This window comes from Sorex araneus, chromosome 3, assembly GCF_027595985.1.
Source record: "Sorex araneus isolate mSorAra2 chromosome 3, mSorAra2.pri, whole genome shotgun sequence".
Lineage (NCBI taxonomy): Eukaryota > Metazoa > Chordata > Mammalia > Eulipotyphla > Soricidae > Sorex > Sorex araneus.
Window position 1 is genome coordinate 202,010,071 of NC_073304.1, and position 18,424 is coordinate 202,028,494.

Genomic DNA, 18,424 nt, shown 5'->3' on the forward strand with positions numbered 1-18,424 from the left:
GTTTGTTCTTAATTACTAATTGCCAGCTTCTACTGTTTTTTATTCTTTTGTTTGAAAGGATTTCAGAAAACAAGTCAACTATGAGGTGGATCAGAGATTTCATGTAAGTAAAAGAATCATAATGGAAGATTATTTACTGTTCTATTTGTTTGCCACTGATTATTTAAACATAGAATACAAGTGAGTTATTTAAAAAGGCTGTACTGACATTTGGTCCTTCTTCTTTTAGCAAATATGATGAATAATCCATTCTTTATCAAGTATTCAAGCTAAAGGCCATTCTTTTTTCCACCCTGTAATGAATTCTCAGTATATCTCTGAAAAACAGTTAAGAATAAGGATATGAATTTACCCAAATGAATAAGGTATAAGCAGGAGCTAACTAGTAATTTCTTCTTGTGCACACACTGAATCAATAATCAAGATCTGCCAATTGCTCTTTGAGGTATCGGCTTTTACCAAAGATAGAATCAGATTCTATTATTGAGAATTCTCAGTTCTGAAAAAGTCATTTATTATTTAAAGTCCCTGAACAAAGCCCAAATTGGTGTTTTTGTTAATACTGGGAGCAGGAAGTAAATTTAAGTATTGAGTTGCTTGTTCTCCCATTTACCTTAATATTTATTAGATAAAATAATTTTATTAAAAAGAGAATAGCCTGGCATCTGAACTGCTGTATACCCAGACGACCAGACCTAGTATAATGACAAAATCCAGTTTGCAATAAAGAAATCTTTCTCTAAAATGACTAATTGTAGTACAAATATTTCTTTGAAGAATAATGCTAACTAATGTAACTAAGATTCCAGGTGATATTAGGAAATCTCAATTTTCCCAGTAAGATTGTATTTTGTTTTAGCAATTGAGATGATTATGTTAGTTTTCAATCCCTGTTTATTTGCAGTAATGGAGGTAACATTTGGGATGCCAGAAAGGACTTTCTAAATTCAAGGACCTATGTGTGATTGCTTTTATTGTCCTTTTCTTTATTAAGTCTTTTACACTGACACTTTGTTTCTCTTCTCACAATGCACTTTGTTGTGAAAGTCTATAGAGAAGTCCTATGACCTACCCGGCAAGCTAAAGAGCTAAGATTTTCCCCAACGCTTTAGGAAATGTTGACTGCACAACTCCCTGGTGTTATTGATGTCATGAAATCAAGCCAAGTGCAGATACATATAAATCAATAACTTTAGATAGGAAACAGGAGGTAGTGGAGAAGTGTGAGGAGCTTAGAGAGAACTCTTGGGCTTTAGGAAGAAAAATCAGAAGCTTACAGAATAAAATTGATACATTGGGATAGAATTTGAGAACCCACAAATATATACTGTGGCTGGTCGATGCTTATCAGAACTGAGGTTAAGTATGCCAGAGCCAGACTCTGGATTTAGGAAGAGTATTGGGCTAGGTCTTTAAGTATTAAGGAGATTTTCTGTTTTTGTTTTTTTTTTCATTTGCTATGAAAAAAATAATCACATTATCTGGGGGAATAATATTGAATTTGTGAAGTTGTTTTTCCTTTTCCTAATGGTTCATATGGAGTCTTCATTTCCACAACACACTGACTAGTTTCTGGTAACAAACATTCCATAATATATCCATTCACTGAAAAAGAAAAAAAAATGTGGCCCTGCATTTTGGGCCACATCTTACAGTAGTCAGAGGCTGTTTCCTACTTTGTTTCTTTCATTTTTCTTTTCCTTCTTAGTTTTTAGGTCATACTCAGCAATGCTCAGGGGTTAACTGCTGGCTCTGCATTCAGGGATCACTCTTGGCAGTGCTCATGGGAGTATGTGGGTTGCTGGGGCTCGAACCCAGGTTGATCACATGCAAGGCCAGTGCCCTACCCATTATACTATCACTCCTGCCCCAGTTCCCAACTTTTTGCTCAGGAGTGACCAGTGGCTCTGATCAGGGGACCATTTGTGGTCCAAGGGATCAAATCAGGGGTCAGCTTCATGCAAGACATGTGCCTTAACTAACTTAACCGTTCCATCCATCCAGCCCAACACAATTTTTTTTTTTTTGCCTCAACATTTTTTTAAATGTCAAAGAAGTTAATATTTTTTTCTTTGTTTTTAGTTTCTGTGTTGGGCCACACCTCTAGGTCCTTGGGTGCCACTCCCAGCTCTGTGCTGAAGTATCACTTCCTTTGGTGCTCTGGGGTCCGTACAGTACTCAGGATTGAGCCTGGATCTGCTACATGCAGATCATTCATTGCATGGGCTCAGTCCATTGAATTATCTCTCCAGCTCCAAAGCAGTAAATTCTTACTAGTTTTTTTGTGAGATAACTATTATATTTTGTATTTTTTATACATGTACCAAAACTCCTTTCTTATCTCTATGTCATGTCCCAGAACTTATCTAAGCTTGAAAATTTTCTTTCTCCCCTTTGCTCTTCTTATATTTTTGGAATGAGGTTTAATTAGGACATATATAAGCAAAACCCAGCAGTGACTCTTTCCCAGGAATCCCTATCCAGATCCTTCTTATAGGATCTGTGAATGAGATAAAGTGAAAAATCCATTATTGTTGTTTTTATGTCCTGTGTATAGGAATGGTTGTATTAGTATGGTCAGTGCATCAAGGTTTTAGATGTGGATTGGATTTGATCTGAAGAATTGTATGACAGAGAAGTTGGGTGTTTTCATGTTAGCCCCCTTAGAAATTATTTGTGGGGGCTTATTCTTCAAGCCTGTATTCTCCCTTAAACATGTATTTCACTTGCTTGTCTCTTTGCTTCTTTAACTCTGGGGAAGCCCGGATTCTCTCTTGAATACTAGTTCTCTCTTTCTCTCCCCTTGCATCTTTTTAAGTAACTTTCAGTAAAAACTATATTGATTTACCAAAAAGAAGAAGGAATTTATAGGGCCAGAGAGCAAAGTGAGTAGGGCATGTGCCTTGCATGCAGCTGATCCAGATTTGATTCCTGGTGCCCCATATAATCCCTGATCACAGAGCCAGAAGTAAGCCCTGAGCATAACCAGGTGTGGTCCAAAACAACAACAACGACAGCAACAATGACTTGTTGCTACCCTGGGGGCAAGGGCAGCTATTACTGAACTCTAGCCAGGATCTATAATAGCTAGAGCTTTGACAGGAATTGTACAAATCTGGGGCTCACTATCATTGTGTTGCTATAATTCCTCTCTTGGGGGTACCCTGAAACTCATGAAGGATGCTTAGCCTCTGTCATGTCACCTGATGTGTGCTTGCCCCATAGTTAGTGTAGTGTGAAAAAGAGGAAGCTTTCTGGGAGTGTTAGAAATGAATCCCTTGATCTCTCTGGCTACTTGGTAATCTACTGTGATGTATGCAGCCTCCCTTGTTCTACACTGTGAAATCCTGATATTATTGAATAGAAGAGAGAATGAGCACATGAGGGGGCAAGGAGAAGAGGAAGGTTACCAAGTCTGGTTCAAGAGCAGCAAAGGCTGGTATGGAATGAAGCAACTGTGCTGTTATACAGCCAGATGTCAGCTCTCAGGCTCTTTTAGAACCAGAGCAAGGAGAATGAAGGCTCAAGGGAGTAAAGGTTCATAGAATGCATTGTCTATTATTAGGTATTTATTCCGATGCCAGTGAAGTCTATAAATATCTCTAAAACTTTGTTTAATCATCATGGCCCTCCAGAGAGCTGGCCATTGGACTCCATGGAGATTGCGCATATATATATGTATATGTATATTTTTGTATATATGTATGTATAAATATATGTAAATAAATTTTAGTCTCTAAACAGGCAAGAGTTTCTATATGCCTACATATTGCAGTTCTTTGGCTTTGTTTTATTGGTGTAGGGGGGCTAAACCAGCTGTGCTTAGGGTGTGCCCCTGAATCTTAGCTCAGGGATCACTTGGAGTGGTGTTTGGGGTGCTGGGGATTAATCCGGGACAGCCCTGTTCAAGGCAAGCACCTGACCCTCTGTACTACCTCTCCAATCCTAGTTCCCTGGTTTTATGTAGTACTAAGTCTGTTAGTTCTCCTCACACTTTAGATACCAAAAAGGACAGTAGAAGGGACTGTTCAGTTGATTATAAATATTAACTTTTTTTAAGCTTTCCATATTTTTCAGCAAAGTTTAGTGAAGGCTATCTACAAAAGGATTTTTTTAGAATTTTTTTTGCCCTTTGCACTAGCAAAAGCATTATGTCCAAAAGCTGTGAAAAAATTCTAAATTCTTTTGCTTCTTATTTGTAAGATTTCATGACATTAAAGAAATTTTACTCTAGCTAGAAATCACTTAAGAGGTAGCTATAATCTTATTGGATTTATGTGTCTCCCGCTTTAAAATGAAATGTGTGGGATTATTTGGACCTGAAGGAGGAGCCAGCTATCAAAAGCAACTATCATGATTACTAGTTCATTTCTCTAAAAAAATATATTGATATGTCAATTTTATCTTGAAGTGTGGATTTCTCCCCCCGCCCCCTGCCTCAATTTAGTGGATCAATTATTAGTTTTTCAGAACGTTTGGTTTGAGTTTTTGTTTTAATTACAGTCTATATAATTAGTTCTCAGCATGTTGAGGTAAAAGAGAATTGCACCAGCAAGCTTCCAATTTCTTCATCTCATTAGGTTTTTAACACGATTATTAGTATCATAATCAGCTATGATGTTTTCTGTTGCAGGTTTTCACATTCTCTGATTTGCAGGGTGTCTTGATTGGCTAATTTAGGCAAATTATTTTGATTGTCTTGATGATGGTTGGCTGATTAGAACACAGCAGGGGTATAATCTCTTCCTGAGAAATGTTACATTCTTTTGTTTTTTGGTACCAAGACGCTAAGAGGGTTTTTCTTTGTGTACATTCAATTATGATATTTGCCCATAACACTAGTAGAATGCCTGGGAAGCAATTACATTAGAGATGGAGTAAGCATGAATACTGTTAGTGGAATAACTGACAGTGTGAAGATGAGAGAGGATGAAAAATTTACTGAAACTATAGGCTGGTTTGTGGATTTCTTTCTGTGTGTTTTGTATGTTTCGTGTGATTTTTTTTGAATATCAAAAATGATTTACCATAAATCTTTAGACTTAAGCATCTTCCCAAAAGATATTCATTCATCTTGCTCTTCCATTGCATAGTTGCTGCTGTCTGTTATTCTGAGTAGGTCATGCTTAAATCAAAGATATTAGTGTAGTGTCAAAAATTTACCCAGAAGTTTTAATAAAGTTTACTTACAGCATTTTATAAGCTAGTCTTAATAACAGTGGTTTTTCTGATTGGTTGTCTTTGCTCACTTCTGCCAAGAATTAGTCTCTTTCATTATTTGTAGTAAAAGTAATTCCATTAAAATAGTTTGCTTTTTATGTCTTTCAGTTACTATAAATTTTCTTAATTACTTTAATGGTAAAGAAAGCATTTTGAGATTATTATTGTTTTTTAAGGAAAATTATTTTGATCTTGCAGTTTTACATATTTGAATAAGTGGTATACTAAACAACTATTTTAATTAACTAATTAATTGTTATGGCAGAATAGAAGAGTGTTATTTTAAAGATTCTAATAACTGCTCTCCTTGACTTTTCTTTCAGAAAATTTCATGGATTTTATTACCCTTCTTTTTCTGACTTGTATTGCTTTTAGCTAATGCTCTGAAAGCCATACCTCTCTTGAATATAACCAGAGCTAGACGATAGAAAACCACACGCATGAAATCTACTGATAGCTCAATACCTTCTTTCCCTAACCTTGAAGTCATCCCCATGTTCTTCACTATCATTTGGGGGAATTAGAGAATTATTTGGAACAAAAAGCATCACCAGTAAAGGATCAATGCTTCACAATGCTTTTTAAGGACCGTATCCTGGACAAGGGGTTTCCCAGGCTTGATAAACAAGCTTCTAAAAGTATGTTAAATATAATTTTGCAGTTAATGTCAAGGAAAATGTAATAAAGATTTTACTAACTGTAACCTTTAGTTACAGTGAGGGTGACATGCAGTGTCTACCTGTGGAAGTATTCAAGAAATTGTCAGTAAATTTAGTTTAAGTATTAATTTCACTTTATATGTTACTGTTGTAGTTTTAAGCTTCTGTGATTTTTTTTTTGTTTGTTTGTTTTCATTTTCTTTTTTGGTCTCCAAGAAGTACTCTAAGGATTTTTACTTTAAATTTAAAAAAATAATGTCTTACTCTTGAGAACTATAGTGATGGAGATTAAAGGGCACAGACTCTGGATTAGATTAGTTCACATTCTTGCTCTGTGATCCTGAGCATGGCACTTGGACAATGCTTTCTCAGCTGTGAAATGGAGACATAATACCTACCTCAAGGGGTGGTAGAGAACAATACTTGGGACAACACATGAAGGCACCTGCCATCTAGAAGGGTTTCAGTTCCTGTTTCCTAAAGCTCATGGGGCGGGGGTGGGGTGCGGGGGTGTTAAATGACGACCCTTCTTGGTTTCTCTGCCTTCTACCAATAAGTGATTATATTGCAGTCCTAATGAAGAAGAGGCCTAATGAAACCTCCTATAGAGGCACTGGTAATGACTTGATTCCAGCTCTGCAAGTAGAGCTTCCCATCCGAGAAACAGGGGTATTTGATGTTAATAAGTTAAATTTCAGAAACTAATGGACTCTGCTAATTGAATTCATCTTTGTTAATTAATAGGGTTCTAGTAAATTGGTTGCTTTCTTGTGTAATGCCATGCAGAAGTGCAGTAAGACCTAATAATTACAAGTTCACTACATTTACCCCATTCTTTGCAATGTGTGTGTGTGTGTGTGTGTGTGTGTGTGTGTGTGTATTAGTGACCAAAGTAATATCATGTTTATTTCTTTGGAAACTTTATTCTTAATTTATTGACTTAAGAGTCAATGTTGAAAGAACATGGACTAAGGATTCTGTGTTTTCTAGCTAGTTTACATTTTAAGAATTTAAGGAGAAACTTGGGAAATCAATCCAGTAACTACTATTGTAATGGCTGCAGCATAAGGGAGTATAGGTTTGATTTGCCAGGTGCTACCAAAAATGATGTCAAAAAAAATTTTTTTAGCTTGAGAGATGAAAAAATGTTAATTTTCTTTTTTTCCTATCAAGGGTTAGCTGTTGGAGTTAGGGTAATAATGTGATGATTTCTCAAATTGAAGTGGGGTCAAAGTGATGTTTACCCAGTGGATCATTCTTATTCCCCGGGTAAAGCTTAGGTGAGGAGCATGTTTTCTAGGAAACCGTATTCTAGATGCTTGACTGCTTCTGTACTATGTGTTTATCCCCAAAGAGTCATATCTATGAAAGACTGACACATTTTTTGTCTTCTTTACCGCAGAGAGAATTCCCTAAATTTTTCACATTCCGAGCAAGAGATAAGGTAAGGACATATTTCCTCTTTTTCCTCTTTAGTTTAGATCTTTTTTTTTTCCTTGAAAGCCTAAGGGTGGCTTATCTTTGCCATTTGTTCTTCTTACCATTCTCCTTCCTCTAATTGAATCTGTGCTTTCCTTCACATTATACGTATCTTAGATTCCCTTGAAGAGTTTGCTTAGATTCCCTTGAAGAGGAAACAGTCAGCTGTATTGACCCACCCAGTGAAAGTGATGACTTTGAAGAACATTCCTATACTTTAAGGCAATACTAATGATGTAATCCTGAAAGACTGCTATAAATGTGCATTTATAGCATTTATTTTTAAAAATAAATGCATTTAAAAAAGAAAATAAAATAAAAAATAAAGAAAACATAAAAAATAAGAAAATAAAAAAGCGTTTTTTAAGAAAATAAATGTGCACTTGTTTTTTAGTTTAAAATACAAAATTTCAAACCATATTGGTATATTTTTGTCTCTCATTCACTCAATTGACTTAATTTAGTTTCAGCAAGACAGACAGTAAATTAACTAATAAAACTTAAGAATATTTATAAATAATTGTAGATAATATATGTTCCAATATCTGGTGTCTTTTTTTTTTCTTTAAATAAAATTACATATTTATTTGTCAGGTATTTACTATATTTTGGACTCTTCCTGAATTGATGAGTATGTACCAGTAAGCATTTTAGACTCATTGGTAAACCTAAAGTGTGAATGTATGTAGCAGATATTAATATAAAATCTGTAATACAAAGTCTGTCAAAAATATATAAATAAAAACAAATTTAACTGCTACCAGAATTCTGAGGGAGAGTTGATGCCCCCTTCCTCTTCTTTCCATTTGATGTTTTGTTGTTGCAGTGACCACAAACACACTGTGTTACGCAATTAGTTGTGTTGGCCAGGGATTGTACATCATGTGCTTGCCAAGAGTTGCACTCCTTTTGTTGTGGTGTTTACACATGTACACACTGTAGGGTTGTGCTCTTTAAATATATTCTGATTGTCATACTTCTGGGAACAGTGAGTGCCCACACAACTTTTAGTGGTGTTCATTAGGAATCATATCTTTTTAGTTTTGGTGCTCACATTTACCTGACCAAGGTGTGAATGGAATCACTTGCAGCACCAGGGATCACAGACAACAGAACTTTAATAATCATCTGCTGTATCCAGGAACTGAAATCTCAATCTTACGCCTGCACAGCAGGCATTTTAAATCACTAAGCTATCCCTCGTAAGCCCCTTTGAATTTAACGAAGAGAATCATCATGTGTAAAAGCATAAGTGATAGAAGTTTGGGCTGTTCAGAGCTATGGTACTTTAGTGCCCAGTCTTTGTAAACTATAGACTACCCTTGTATCTCATTTTTGTTGCTTGTTAGTACATCATAGCTTATGTTTCTGTTTTTAAACATCTCATTTATATACATATTCACAGTTTAATTTTATAACTGCCTCTGGTGAATTGTTTTGTTTTGTTTTTTCCATCTGATTCTTGTTCTCAGTTTGAGGAGGATCGTATCTATCGTCACTTGGAGCCTGCCCTGGCTTTCCAGTTAGAGTTGAACCGAATGAGGAATTTTGACCTCACTGCCATTCCATGTGCTAATCACAAGATGCATCTGTATCTTGGAGCAGCCAAGGTCGAAGTAGGCACAGAAGTGACAGATTATAGGTTCTTTGTTCGCGCAATCATCAGACATTCTGATCTGGTCACCAAGGTGAGTGCTAGACCTTATTTTAAAATTATTTGGAAAGGATCTCTCAGTGATGTCTAGAGGTTATACTCCAAGCTCTTTCCTTAGGGTGTTGCTCCCAGAAGTCTTTAAGGGACCATGTGGTACCAGGGATTGAACCTAGGTTAACTGCATGCAAGGCAAGCACTGTAACTGCTTTACTGTCACTCCAGCTCTGGTTTCTGTACTTTAATGAGAAGATTTGTGAAAGGAAAGGACAAAAAAAAAGGCATGGCTTAAAATCAGATATTCGTGTTTTATAAAACACTCATTCTCTTTATCCCACTCCTATAGCCAGCAATAGTCTGAGAGTTGTATCTCTTGCTGAGTAAATATTCCATGTAATAAAGAACTCTTTTTTTCCTTAAATCAGTTTTGTTGTTTTGTTTTTGTTTTAGGGCCATACCTACTGGTGCTCAGGACTTACTCCTGGCTTCTGCGCTCAGAGATCACTCCTAGTGATGCATGGGGGATTATATATAGTGTTGGGGATCGAGATGGGATCTGTTACATGCAAAGCCTTAACCCCTGTACTATTGCTCCGGCTGCAATACAGGGCTTTATGAAAAAAGGTTTTGACTTTACTTCTTAATGGCAAGATGAACAACACTCACATGATAAAGAGAAAAGAATACTGACAGAAAAATCACAGGGGGAGTTGGGTGATGATAGACAATAAAAAAAGCAAAGTGACTGGTTTTAAAATCTTTCAGATTGTGTAGTAAGGTACTTCCTAGTATGTTAGTTACCACTTCATCCCCTAGCCATAACTTTTCTCCAACTTTTCCTTTCTAAACTGCTGTGTTTGGTACATATGAACTGTGATCCTATTAGAATTACAGCTCTGGGGATGGCATGTATTTCCATATATTGGAAGGAAATGGTACACGGGGAAAAAGGAGGAAGGGCTGGAGGACACGCTATGTGAATTGTCTGCCCCTGCTGCCTGTAGTGGTTGGGCTGATTGTAGGGACAAAGGGAATTAGCGGCTGCAGCAAGCCCCTTAGGATTCATGACATAGCACTTCTGAAGTCATTATAAATACCGCTTCTTTTATTTTTTAATTTTTATTTTTTGGTGCTGGATATTGAACCCAGGTACTCCCACATGCAAACCATGTGCTCTGTCACTGATCTTCATCAACTGGCCTTCGTTGACTCAAAATACATAATGTGGTATGATTTTCTTCCTACCTAGGAAGCTTCTTTTGAGTATCTACAAAATGAAGGGGAACGGTTACTCCTAGAAGCAATGGATGAGTTGGAGGTCGCTTTCAACAATACAAATGTTCGCACTGACTGCAACCACATCTTTCTCAACTTTGTTCCCACAGTCATCATGGACCCATCAAAGGTATAGTTGCTTCTTTAGCTTCTCTCTTTAATGTCTCTCCGAGCCCTCCTACACACAGGCAGGGAGTTTCTTTCCATATTTTCACTTGATTCTGGAAATAGGTGCTTTTTTTTTTTTTTTTTTTTTAGCTATACCCAGTGGTGCTCAGGGGTAAGTCCTGGCTCTGCACTCAGGAATCATTCCTGGTGGTGTTCAGGGGACTGTATGGGATGCCAGGAATTGAACCCAAGTCAGCTGCACGCAATGCAAGTGTCCTACCCACTGTACTATCTCTCTTTCCAGTCCCCTGGAAACTGTTTCTTGATTGGTTTAGCCTTTTATCTCTAAAGTTTATGGAATAGTAAGACTGTTTCTAGATGATATTAAAAATTTGATTCACCATTGAAAGTATACTGTAAGACAAAAGCGAAACCTTTTTCTCCTCCTCCATTGGTACCTGTTATGTAGTATTTTGTCATGATAGTGGTCTTATGTAATTCCTTAGGATTTCTCATCTAGAATAATTAATTATGCTATTATTGGCCATTTTGGTAACATTTTTGCTCCTTTGCACTAAATGTTGCTTTACCTTGTTGGTTTTAGGGAGTTAATGAACCTCCTTCAGATTTCCTGACTATTTAACTTAGGTATTTTTCCATGAGAAAAGAATTAATAAGGTATTACACATATATTATGTATGTTTTCTTACCTGAGGCTATTTTCTAAGGTACATTCTATATAATTTTAAGAATGGAAAACAAGCTGATTCTGTACTTGACCTTTTTTCCTGATGTAGTACAATAGGCTGCTCTCTGTTTCTGCTCACCTTAACCTTTTTCTATTCTGATACTGTGGAATATAGTTAGTAGACCAAAATTTCCTTTTATTTATTTATTTATTTTTATTTTTTTCATTATATCAAAATATCTTTATTCTTCTTTTTAATTCTATTTATTTTTGCAAAGCTGTTCATGACTGGAATTTAGTCATACAGTATTCCAACACCCACCCTCCATCAGTGTACATTTCCCAACACCAGTGACCCCAGGTTCCCTCCCAACACCCCTTGCCTGCCTCTGTGACGGGTAATTTTCTTCCTCTGTCTTTCTCTCCCTCTCTTCCTCCCTCCTTTTGGGCTCTATGGTTTGCAATATTGATACTGAAAGGTTATCCAGACAGTATTTCCTTTTTAAATAACACTTATCACCATGAACTTTTACTTTTGAAACTCTTGGTATCTGGGGCTGGAGCAATAGCATAGCGGGTAAGGTTTACCTTACACGCAGCCAACCCAGGTTCGATTTCCAGCATCCCACATGGTCCCCTGAGCACCACCAGGAGTGATTCCTGAGTTCAAAGCCAGGAGTAACCCCTGTGCATCACCGGGTGTGACCCAAACAGCAAAAAAAAAAAAAAAAAGGAAACTCTTGGTATCTAACAACCAAGAAGTTAGTTTTTCTGCTTTCTCTTTTCTTTAAGACTCCAAACTGCCAGTGGGATTCTTTAACCTACCAATAGCCCAAAGATAAGGCTATTTGTTGAATAAAGATTTTCCTGAGCATTCACAGTACATACAAGGGCCAGGAGGATTGCCCCATAGCTGGAAGACTGCTTCATGAGCGGAGAGAAAAGGCAGATGGATAGAAAAGGGATCACTAAGAAAATGATGGCTGGAGGAATCAGTCAGGATGGGAGATGTGTGCCAAAAATAGATAATGGACCAGACATGATGACCTCTCAGTGTTGCAAGCCATAATGCTCAAAAGTAGAGAGTATGGGGAATATTGTCAGCCATGGAGGCAGGGGAAGGGGGGAAATGGGGGGATATACTGGGGATATTGATGGTGGGGAATGTGCACTGGTGGAGGGATGGGTGTTTGATCATTGTGTGACTGTAACCCAAACATGAAAGTTTGTAACTATCTCATAGTACTTCAATAAAATTAAAAAAAAAAAAAAAGATTTTCCTGAGTATTCTGGGACTGATGAAGCCAAAGGACCGCAAACATAGTCTGGCTACGTATATTTATTTTTAGCTTTTCAGTTTTCCTATTTTTCTCTCCTTACATGCATCTATTTTTAGATTTGACTTAGTATTTCACCTTTTTTTACATATTGTTTTCTTGGTCTGGGGGCCATACCTACTGGTGCTCAGGGACTACCCCCAGCTTGTTGGTCATACAACCATTCAGCATTGGGGATTAAACCTGAACCTCATGCCTGCAAAACATGCACTCCCGGCATTTTGGCTCTTAGTGTGTTTTTAATAAGAGCTGCTGTGCTTTCACTCAGGGCACTCTTGTGTCTAGGCTTTACCCGTTTTCTAGTCATAGATCATTGTCAGTTTTTTGTCTGTAGTGAATCTTGGCTTTGGTTTCTTCAAGAAAAAAATGAATGACTAGGTTGGTTAACAATTAAGTTCAGAGGGTCAGGATGATAGTACAGCGGGTAGAGCATTTGCCTTGCATGCAGCCAAACCAGGTTCGATCCCTTTCATTCCATATGGTCCCCCTCGCACTGCTAGGACTAATTCCTGAGTGTAGAGTTTAGACCATCCCCTGAGCCAAAACAAACAAACAAACAAAAAAAAAATTAAGTGTAGGAATTCACTGAAACCCATTCCAGCCTAAAGTTCTGTGATGTAGAAGCAAGTGGCAAGGGTGGCAAATGCTCTTGACTGTCGATAAAAGAAGGATCATATGACATGATTTTTTTTTTCTTTTTGAGTCACACCCAGTGATGCTCAGGGGTTACTCCTGGCTCTGCACTTAGGAATTACTCCTGGTGGTGGTTTGGGAACCATATGGGATGCTGGGAATTGAACCTGGGTTGGCTACTTACAAGGCAAACACCCTACCCGCTGTACTATCGCTCCAGCCCATATGACATGATTTTGAGATTTTTCTAAGTCCTTTAGAACGCATTTTTTAGAACAATTTCTTTTACAAAAGCATTAATTTTGAGTAGTATGCCTTAGCTGCCTATAGCCATTGGGAGAAAAATTTCATCTTTGTATTTCAGTTAGAAGTCACATCTAAGGTTGTTGACTTTAAATAATTCTCTTTACTCTGAAAGCAAGGGGCAGTAAGCTGCCCTGATAGAAAGTTTAGAGAACATCTGCCCCATCTGTGTAAATCTTAGTTTGATTTTTCAATGGTGACCAAACATAGGGCCCTGTTTTTAGAGAATGTTCTAGGCCCATCTACAAATTGCCTTTTTCTAATTTGTACGATTTACCAGGAGGAATATATTACAAAGTTTAATAAAATTGTATGGAAAAAAGCTCACGGTGGTAATTGCTGTGTTGATTTAAGGTCCTGCAAGTGTAATGAAACATAGTTACTATGCATATAAATGTTACTTAATAGCTGTTTAACTAGAAATTTTATTCTCATTCAGGGCTTTCTCTTAATTCCCTGGCTTATAATTTTAGATATTGTAGATCTTTGACATAAAGTATGAAAATAATTGGAAAAGGGGAAGGGAGTTGCATGGATTTGAGTGTTGTGAGCCAGAAGTTCAAGGCCATGCAAATGCATGGCCAGTGTAAAATTGTTCCTGACTTGTTCTAAGCAAAAATAGGATTGAGGAGAAATTCACCTTTTCAAAGAATACATATACTACAATCCAGAAACCTGCATCTTTCCCCATTCCTCCTTTCCAAAGATGGGCAGACCAGAAACATCCCCTGGTTCCAAGGTGTTTACGTTTTTTGCTTGTTGATGTGTCTGTCAGATTGAGGAATCTGTGCGGAGCATGGTGATGCGCTATGGAAGCCGACTGTGGAAATTACGCGTCCTCCAGGCAGAACTGAAGATCAACATTCGCCTGACACCAACTGGAAAAGCAATTCCCATTCGCCTCTTCCTGACAAACGAGTCTGGCTATTACTTGGACATCAGCCTATACAAAGAAGTGACTGACTCCAGAACAGCACAGGTGTGGTAGTCAAGCAGTCTCTTCAGAGTTCACGTTTTGTGCTACACATCAGCTACTTGCCCTGTCATGGGTGACTCAGACTCACAAATCCCACTGGTTCACCTAGTAAAGTTGTCAACTCTCTCACATTACTCTCTCATATTAAATGCTCCCACGATTTTTGAACAACTTATTTGCCTTATAAAATAGTGTGTCTGTTTCTAATTACTTTGAAACCTTCAACCTTCTGTCACATCTAGGGTACCCCGGTGCAAAGTGTATCTGACGACTCCAGATGTAATTTTTTTCGTATAGGGCCCTTGAGTTCCTTGAGCAATCTAGACCTCCTTGGTCCTATTTGTTCTTCTTCCCTTGTCTTTGAAGTTAGATCACTTATTCATTGGCAAGTAGGAAAAGAAAAATTGTTAAAACTTATCACCAATTTCTGTCTTAAAGAAGGAAAATTTCAATATATCAAGCATTGATCCTACCTCTATTATCCATTCCCTTTTTCCATTTGTCCTTTATTGTCTTTTGTTTAAAGAACTAAAAGTATTTTATGCCTACAAAACAGCAAAGTGACAAATATTAACCCTTTTTAAGTTGAAAAATGAAGAGTATGTGGCTCCTTGAATTAATTCTATGATAACAGTGAATTCCTTTTTTAATCTGTTTATACCACCATTGTTTGTAAGTATTGGCTTTTTGCTATGATACTGTGTTAGTTTGGTTTATCTGCTCATAGCTTTTGTTTGTTTGTTTTTGTTTGTTTGTTTGTTTGTTTTTGCTTTTGGATCACACCAGCAGATGCACAGGGGTTACTCCTGGCTCTGCACTCAGGAATTACTCCTGGCAGTGCTCAGGGGACCATATGAGATGCTGGGAATCGAACCCGGATCAACCATGTGCAAGGCAAACGCCCTACCAGCTGTGCTATTGCTCCAGCCCGTGCTCATAGCCTTTTAAACACAGGGAGGTCGTATTAGGTCTTCAGCCCACAGTTGGGTACTGCACAGTTGGAAATCTTCCAGTTAAAGGATGAACTTTCTCCAGTGAATGTACAGAAAGGTTTTGGTCTGTTCAGTGCCTTGGGAGGAAAAAAGAAATTAGATGTCTCTTGTTTTTAAGTCAGTCCTTTTAAATTCTGGGAACAGAGGTAAGAAAAGACGTTTTGCCAGTATGTTGAAGCTGAATTTTAAAAATCTGAGTATGATTTGTTGTCAGAGCAACCTTTCATTTTGTGCTCTGATTCCTAGATAGATGGTCAGAGAAATCTTCCCATTGAGAAGTGAATAGTTAAGACAGAGAGAGACAGTGCACACAAATGCAGGAAGGGTGGGCAAAAAAAAAAAAAAGAGTAGTCAGTAATTTTTGCTGCATTTGATGTTTTTTAGGACAGCCTTACAAGACATTTTCAGTCAAAGCTTTCCATGGTCAGGGATGTTTTAAATTAACTTTTACAATGGCTTCGAGGCAGTTCTATTGTTGTGAAAGCTAAGATGGCCACTTGAGGTTTGAATGCTTTGTATAAATATGTTTGTTCTTCAAAGCCCCCACCCCCCTCTTTTATTAGATAGCTTAGATTTCCCTCATGCTGGCTAGTGGTGACACAGGGCCATGAAAGTCACAAGAAAATGATGGCTGGAGGAATCAGTCAGGATGGGAGATGCGTGCCAAAAGTAGATAATGGACCAAACATGATGACCTTTCAGTGTATGTGTTGCAAGCCATAATGCCCAAAAGTAGAGAAAGAGTATGGGGAATATTGTCTGCCATGAAGGCAGGGATAGGGTGGGAAAGGGCGGGGCGGGGTGGGGGGGTATACTGGAGATATTGGTGGTGGGGAATGTGCACTGGTGGAGGGATGTGTGTTTGATCATTGTATTGTTGTAACACAACCATGAAAACTTGTAACTATCTCATGGTGATTCAATAAAATTAAAAAAAAAGAAAGAAAGAAAGTCACAAATGCCTTCAATAGGGTTAGTACCAGGCCTAGTACTCAGAATAGGTTCAGTATATGTCTGTTTGTATCTGAAAGAATAAATGAGCTACTTTTAGCCTGAGGAAGTTCTCCTTTGCCATGGCTCCTATAAGTTTAGGAAGGCCTGAGGAAAAAGTTGCCCCTCAGGCTCTTCAGTTGAGAGAGTTCAAGAGCTGTTGCCAAATGTGATCTAACTTGCTAACCTATGGCCTCAGCGAGGAACTGAGCATAAGCAACAACCCCCTAACCCAGGCAGACCTACTTAATGCCTACTGGACTCTATTTTTTTACATTTTTTTTTTTTACTTTTTTTACTGCAAACTTGTTTTTCCTCTTTCTCTGCTCTAGTGATTTATTTATATAAATTTAAGATAATATGGAACCATGTTTCTTTAATACATGTATTAAATATTTAAAGTATATATATTTGATACATATAATTGACCATCTGTATGTATTAAACACTGAGGATACAAAGGTAACAAGTGGCTTCTAGTCTCAAGAAATTTAGATTATGTGAAAAGAAAGAAAACAATTAGTTTACTGTACAACTTTAATGTATGCCATGTAAACTAAGTACAGGGTTTTAATGAGCAGACTAAAGAATGAGAGGTTTATTCTAAGAGAAACCCTCTTGATGGCCTCTGGTGAAAAAAGAATGTTGATATATAAAATTTGTACATATTTTCATGAACTTGTAAAACATATGCTTTACCAGTTTTTAATTACTGTTCATTATAGTAGAAAATGGAATTAACATTCATAGACTTCCAATACTATCCATTACTATAAGTCCCTTGCCCAGCACTTCATTAATTTTTTTCTGCTCACAAGAAGCAAGGTTGACTGGCTTGAGTTTTATTTTTCTTGTATAGTCTGTGTGGGATTAGCTGTAATGAACCCTGTTGCCAGATAGTCAGGGTGGGGAAAAGGAACTTGGGTAATCCACTGCATAACTGAATTAATCTCTGATGTGTAGCATAAATATTTTTTTAAAGTGGGCCAGTGTGATAATACAATGGGTAGGGAGTTTGCCTTGCACACAACCACTTGGGTTCAATCCTATGGTCCCCAAAGCCTACCAGGAAGTGATCCTTGAGCACAGAATCAGGAGTAAGCCCTGAGCACTCTCTGTGTGTGGCCCCCAAACAAAAGATTTTTGAAGTCACCTTTATAAAGACAGAGTTTGCATATAATATAGTCTTTAAATACCGGTTCATTTCATTCTGAGGGACATATACACCTTCGTGACCACCATCAAAATCATGGTTGAAAGTATCCTAACAGCCTCAAATTTTTTTCCTCTCTTTTGTGAGTAGGTAAATACACCAACCCCAGCCCTAGGCAAACACTTATCTGCTTTCTGTCACTACAGTTTTACTTGTCAGCAAGTTTCATATAAATAAAATAGACAGGATATAGGATTTTGCCTCAGTGTAGTGTTGTTAAGATTCTTCTGAGTTGCATAGCTCAGGAGTATGTTCTTTTTTTGTTGCTGGGTAGTATTTAATTTTAGAGCTATATCAGAATTCTTATATTCATTAGCCTGTTGGTGGACAAAGTTACTATGAATATTTCTCTATTAGTAGGTATATAACAATATATTATATTTATTATAATCAAATATATGTTGTGTTATATAATATATATTAAGAATAATATAGTAGCGTACATAATAGAAATAAATATGTTTTCATTGTTATTGGGTAAATCTATAAAAGTACTTAAATTATAGTAGATATAATTTTCTTCTCTTTTTTTCTTTCAATTTTAGTAGGCATATTTTTAACCTTAAAAGAAACTGCCAAAGTGGTTATAACCTTTACTACCTAGAGGGCTTTCTCCAGCCCGGGAAAACTTTATTAGTGCATATAGTTGTATTGCTTTTTTGTAACCAACCTAACTTCATACCACAGCTTACAAAGTTGAGTCTCAAACTCTACTTATGGGTGCTTGTGAAAACCCACTAATTGACAAGAATGTAGTTTCAGCCACTCCTTTTCTTAATTTTATTTCTTTCATCCCTTGAGTCCCGATTGTTCATGCAAACATTCTTGCCTTACTTGACAATTTGAATCTCTTAAAATAATTGCTTTCTGCTTCTCATCCAAGTCTTTACTAAGTCTTTA

The 18,424-nt window shown here is 37.2% G+C and overlaps 1 protein-coding gene across 9 annotated transcripts in view; it reads left to right on the forward strand.

Moving 5' to 3' along the window:
* The window catches only part of ACACA (acetyl-CoA carboxylase alpha), a 322,844-nt gene that overhangs the window by 205,163 nt on the left and 99,257 nt on the right, over positions 1-18,424 (forward strand). For all 9 annotated transcript variants that reach the window (XM_055130189.1, XM_004608595.2, XM_055130190.1 and 6 more), the window contains 5 exons: positions 59-103; positions 7,282-7,323; positions 8,831-9,046; positions 10,259-10,414; positions 14,129-14,332. In XM_055130189.1, the coding sequence (XP_054986164.1) occupies positions 59-103; positions 7,282-7,323; positions 8,831-9,046; positions 10,259-10,414; positions 14,129-14,332 (663 nt within the window). The remainder of the gene's footprint in view (positions 1-58; positions 104-7,281; positions 7,324-8,830; positions 9,047-10,258; positions 10,415-14,128; positions 14,333-18,424) is intronic.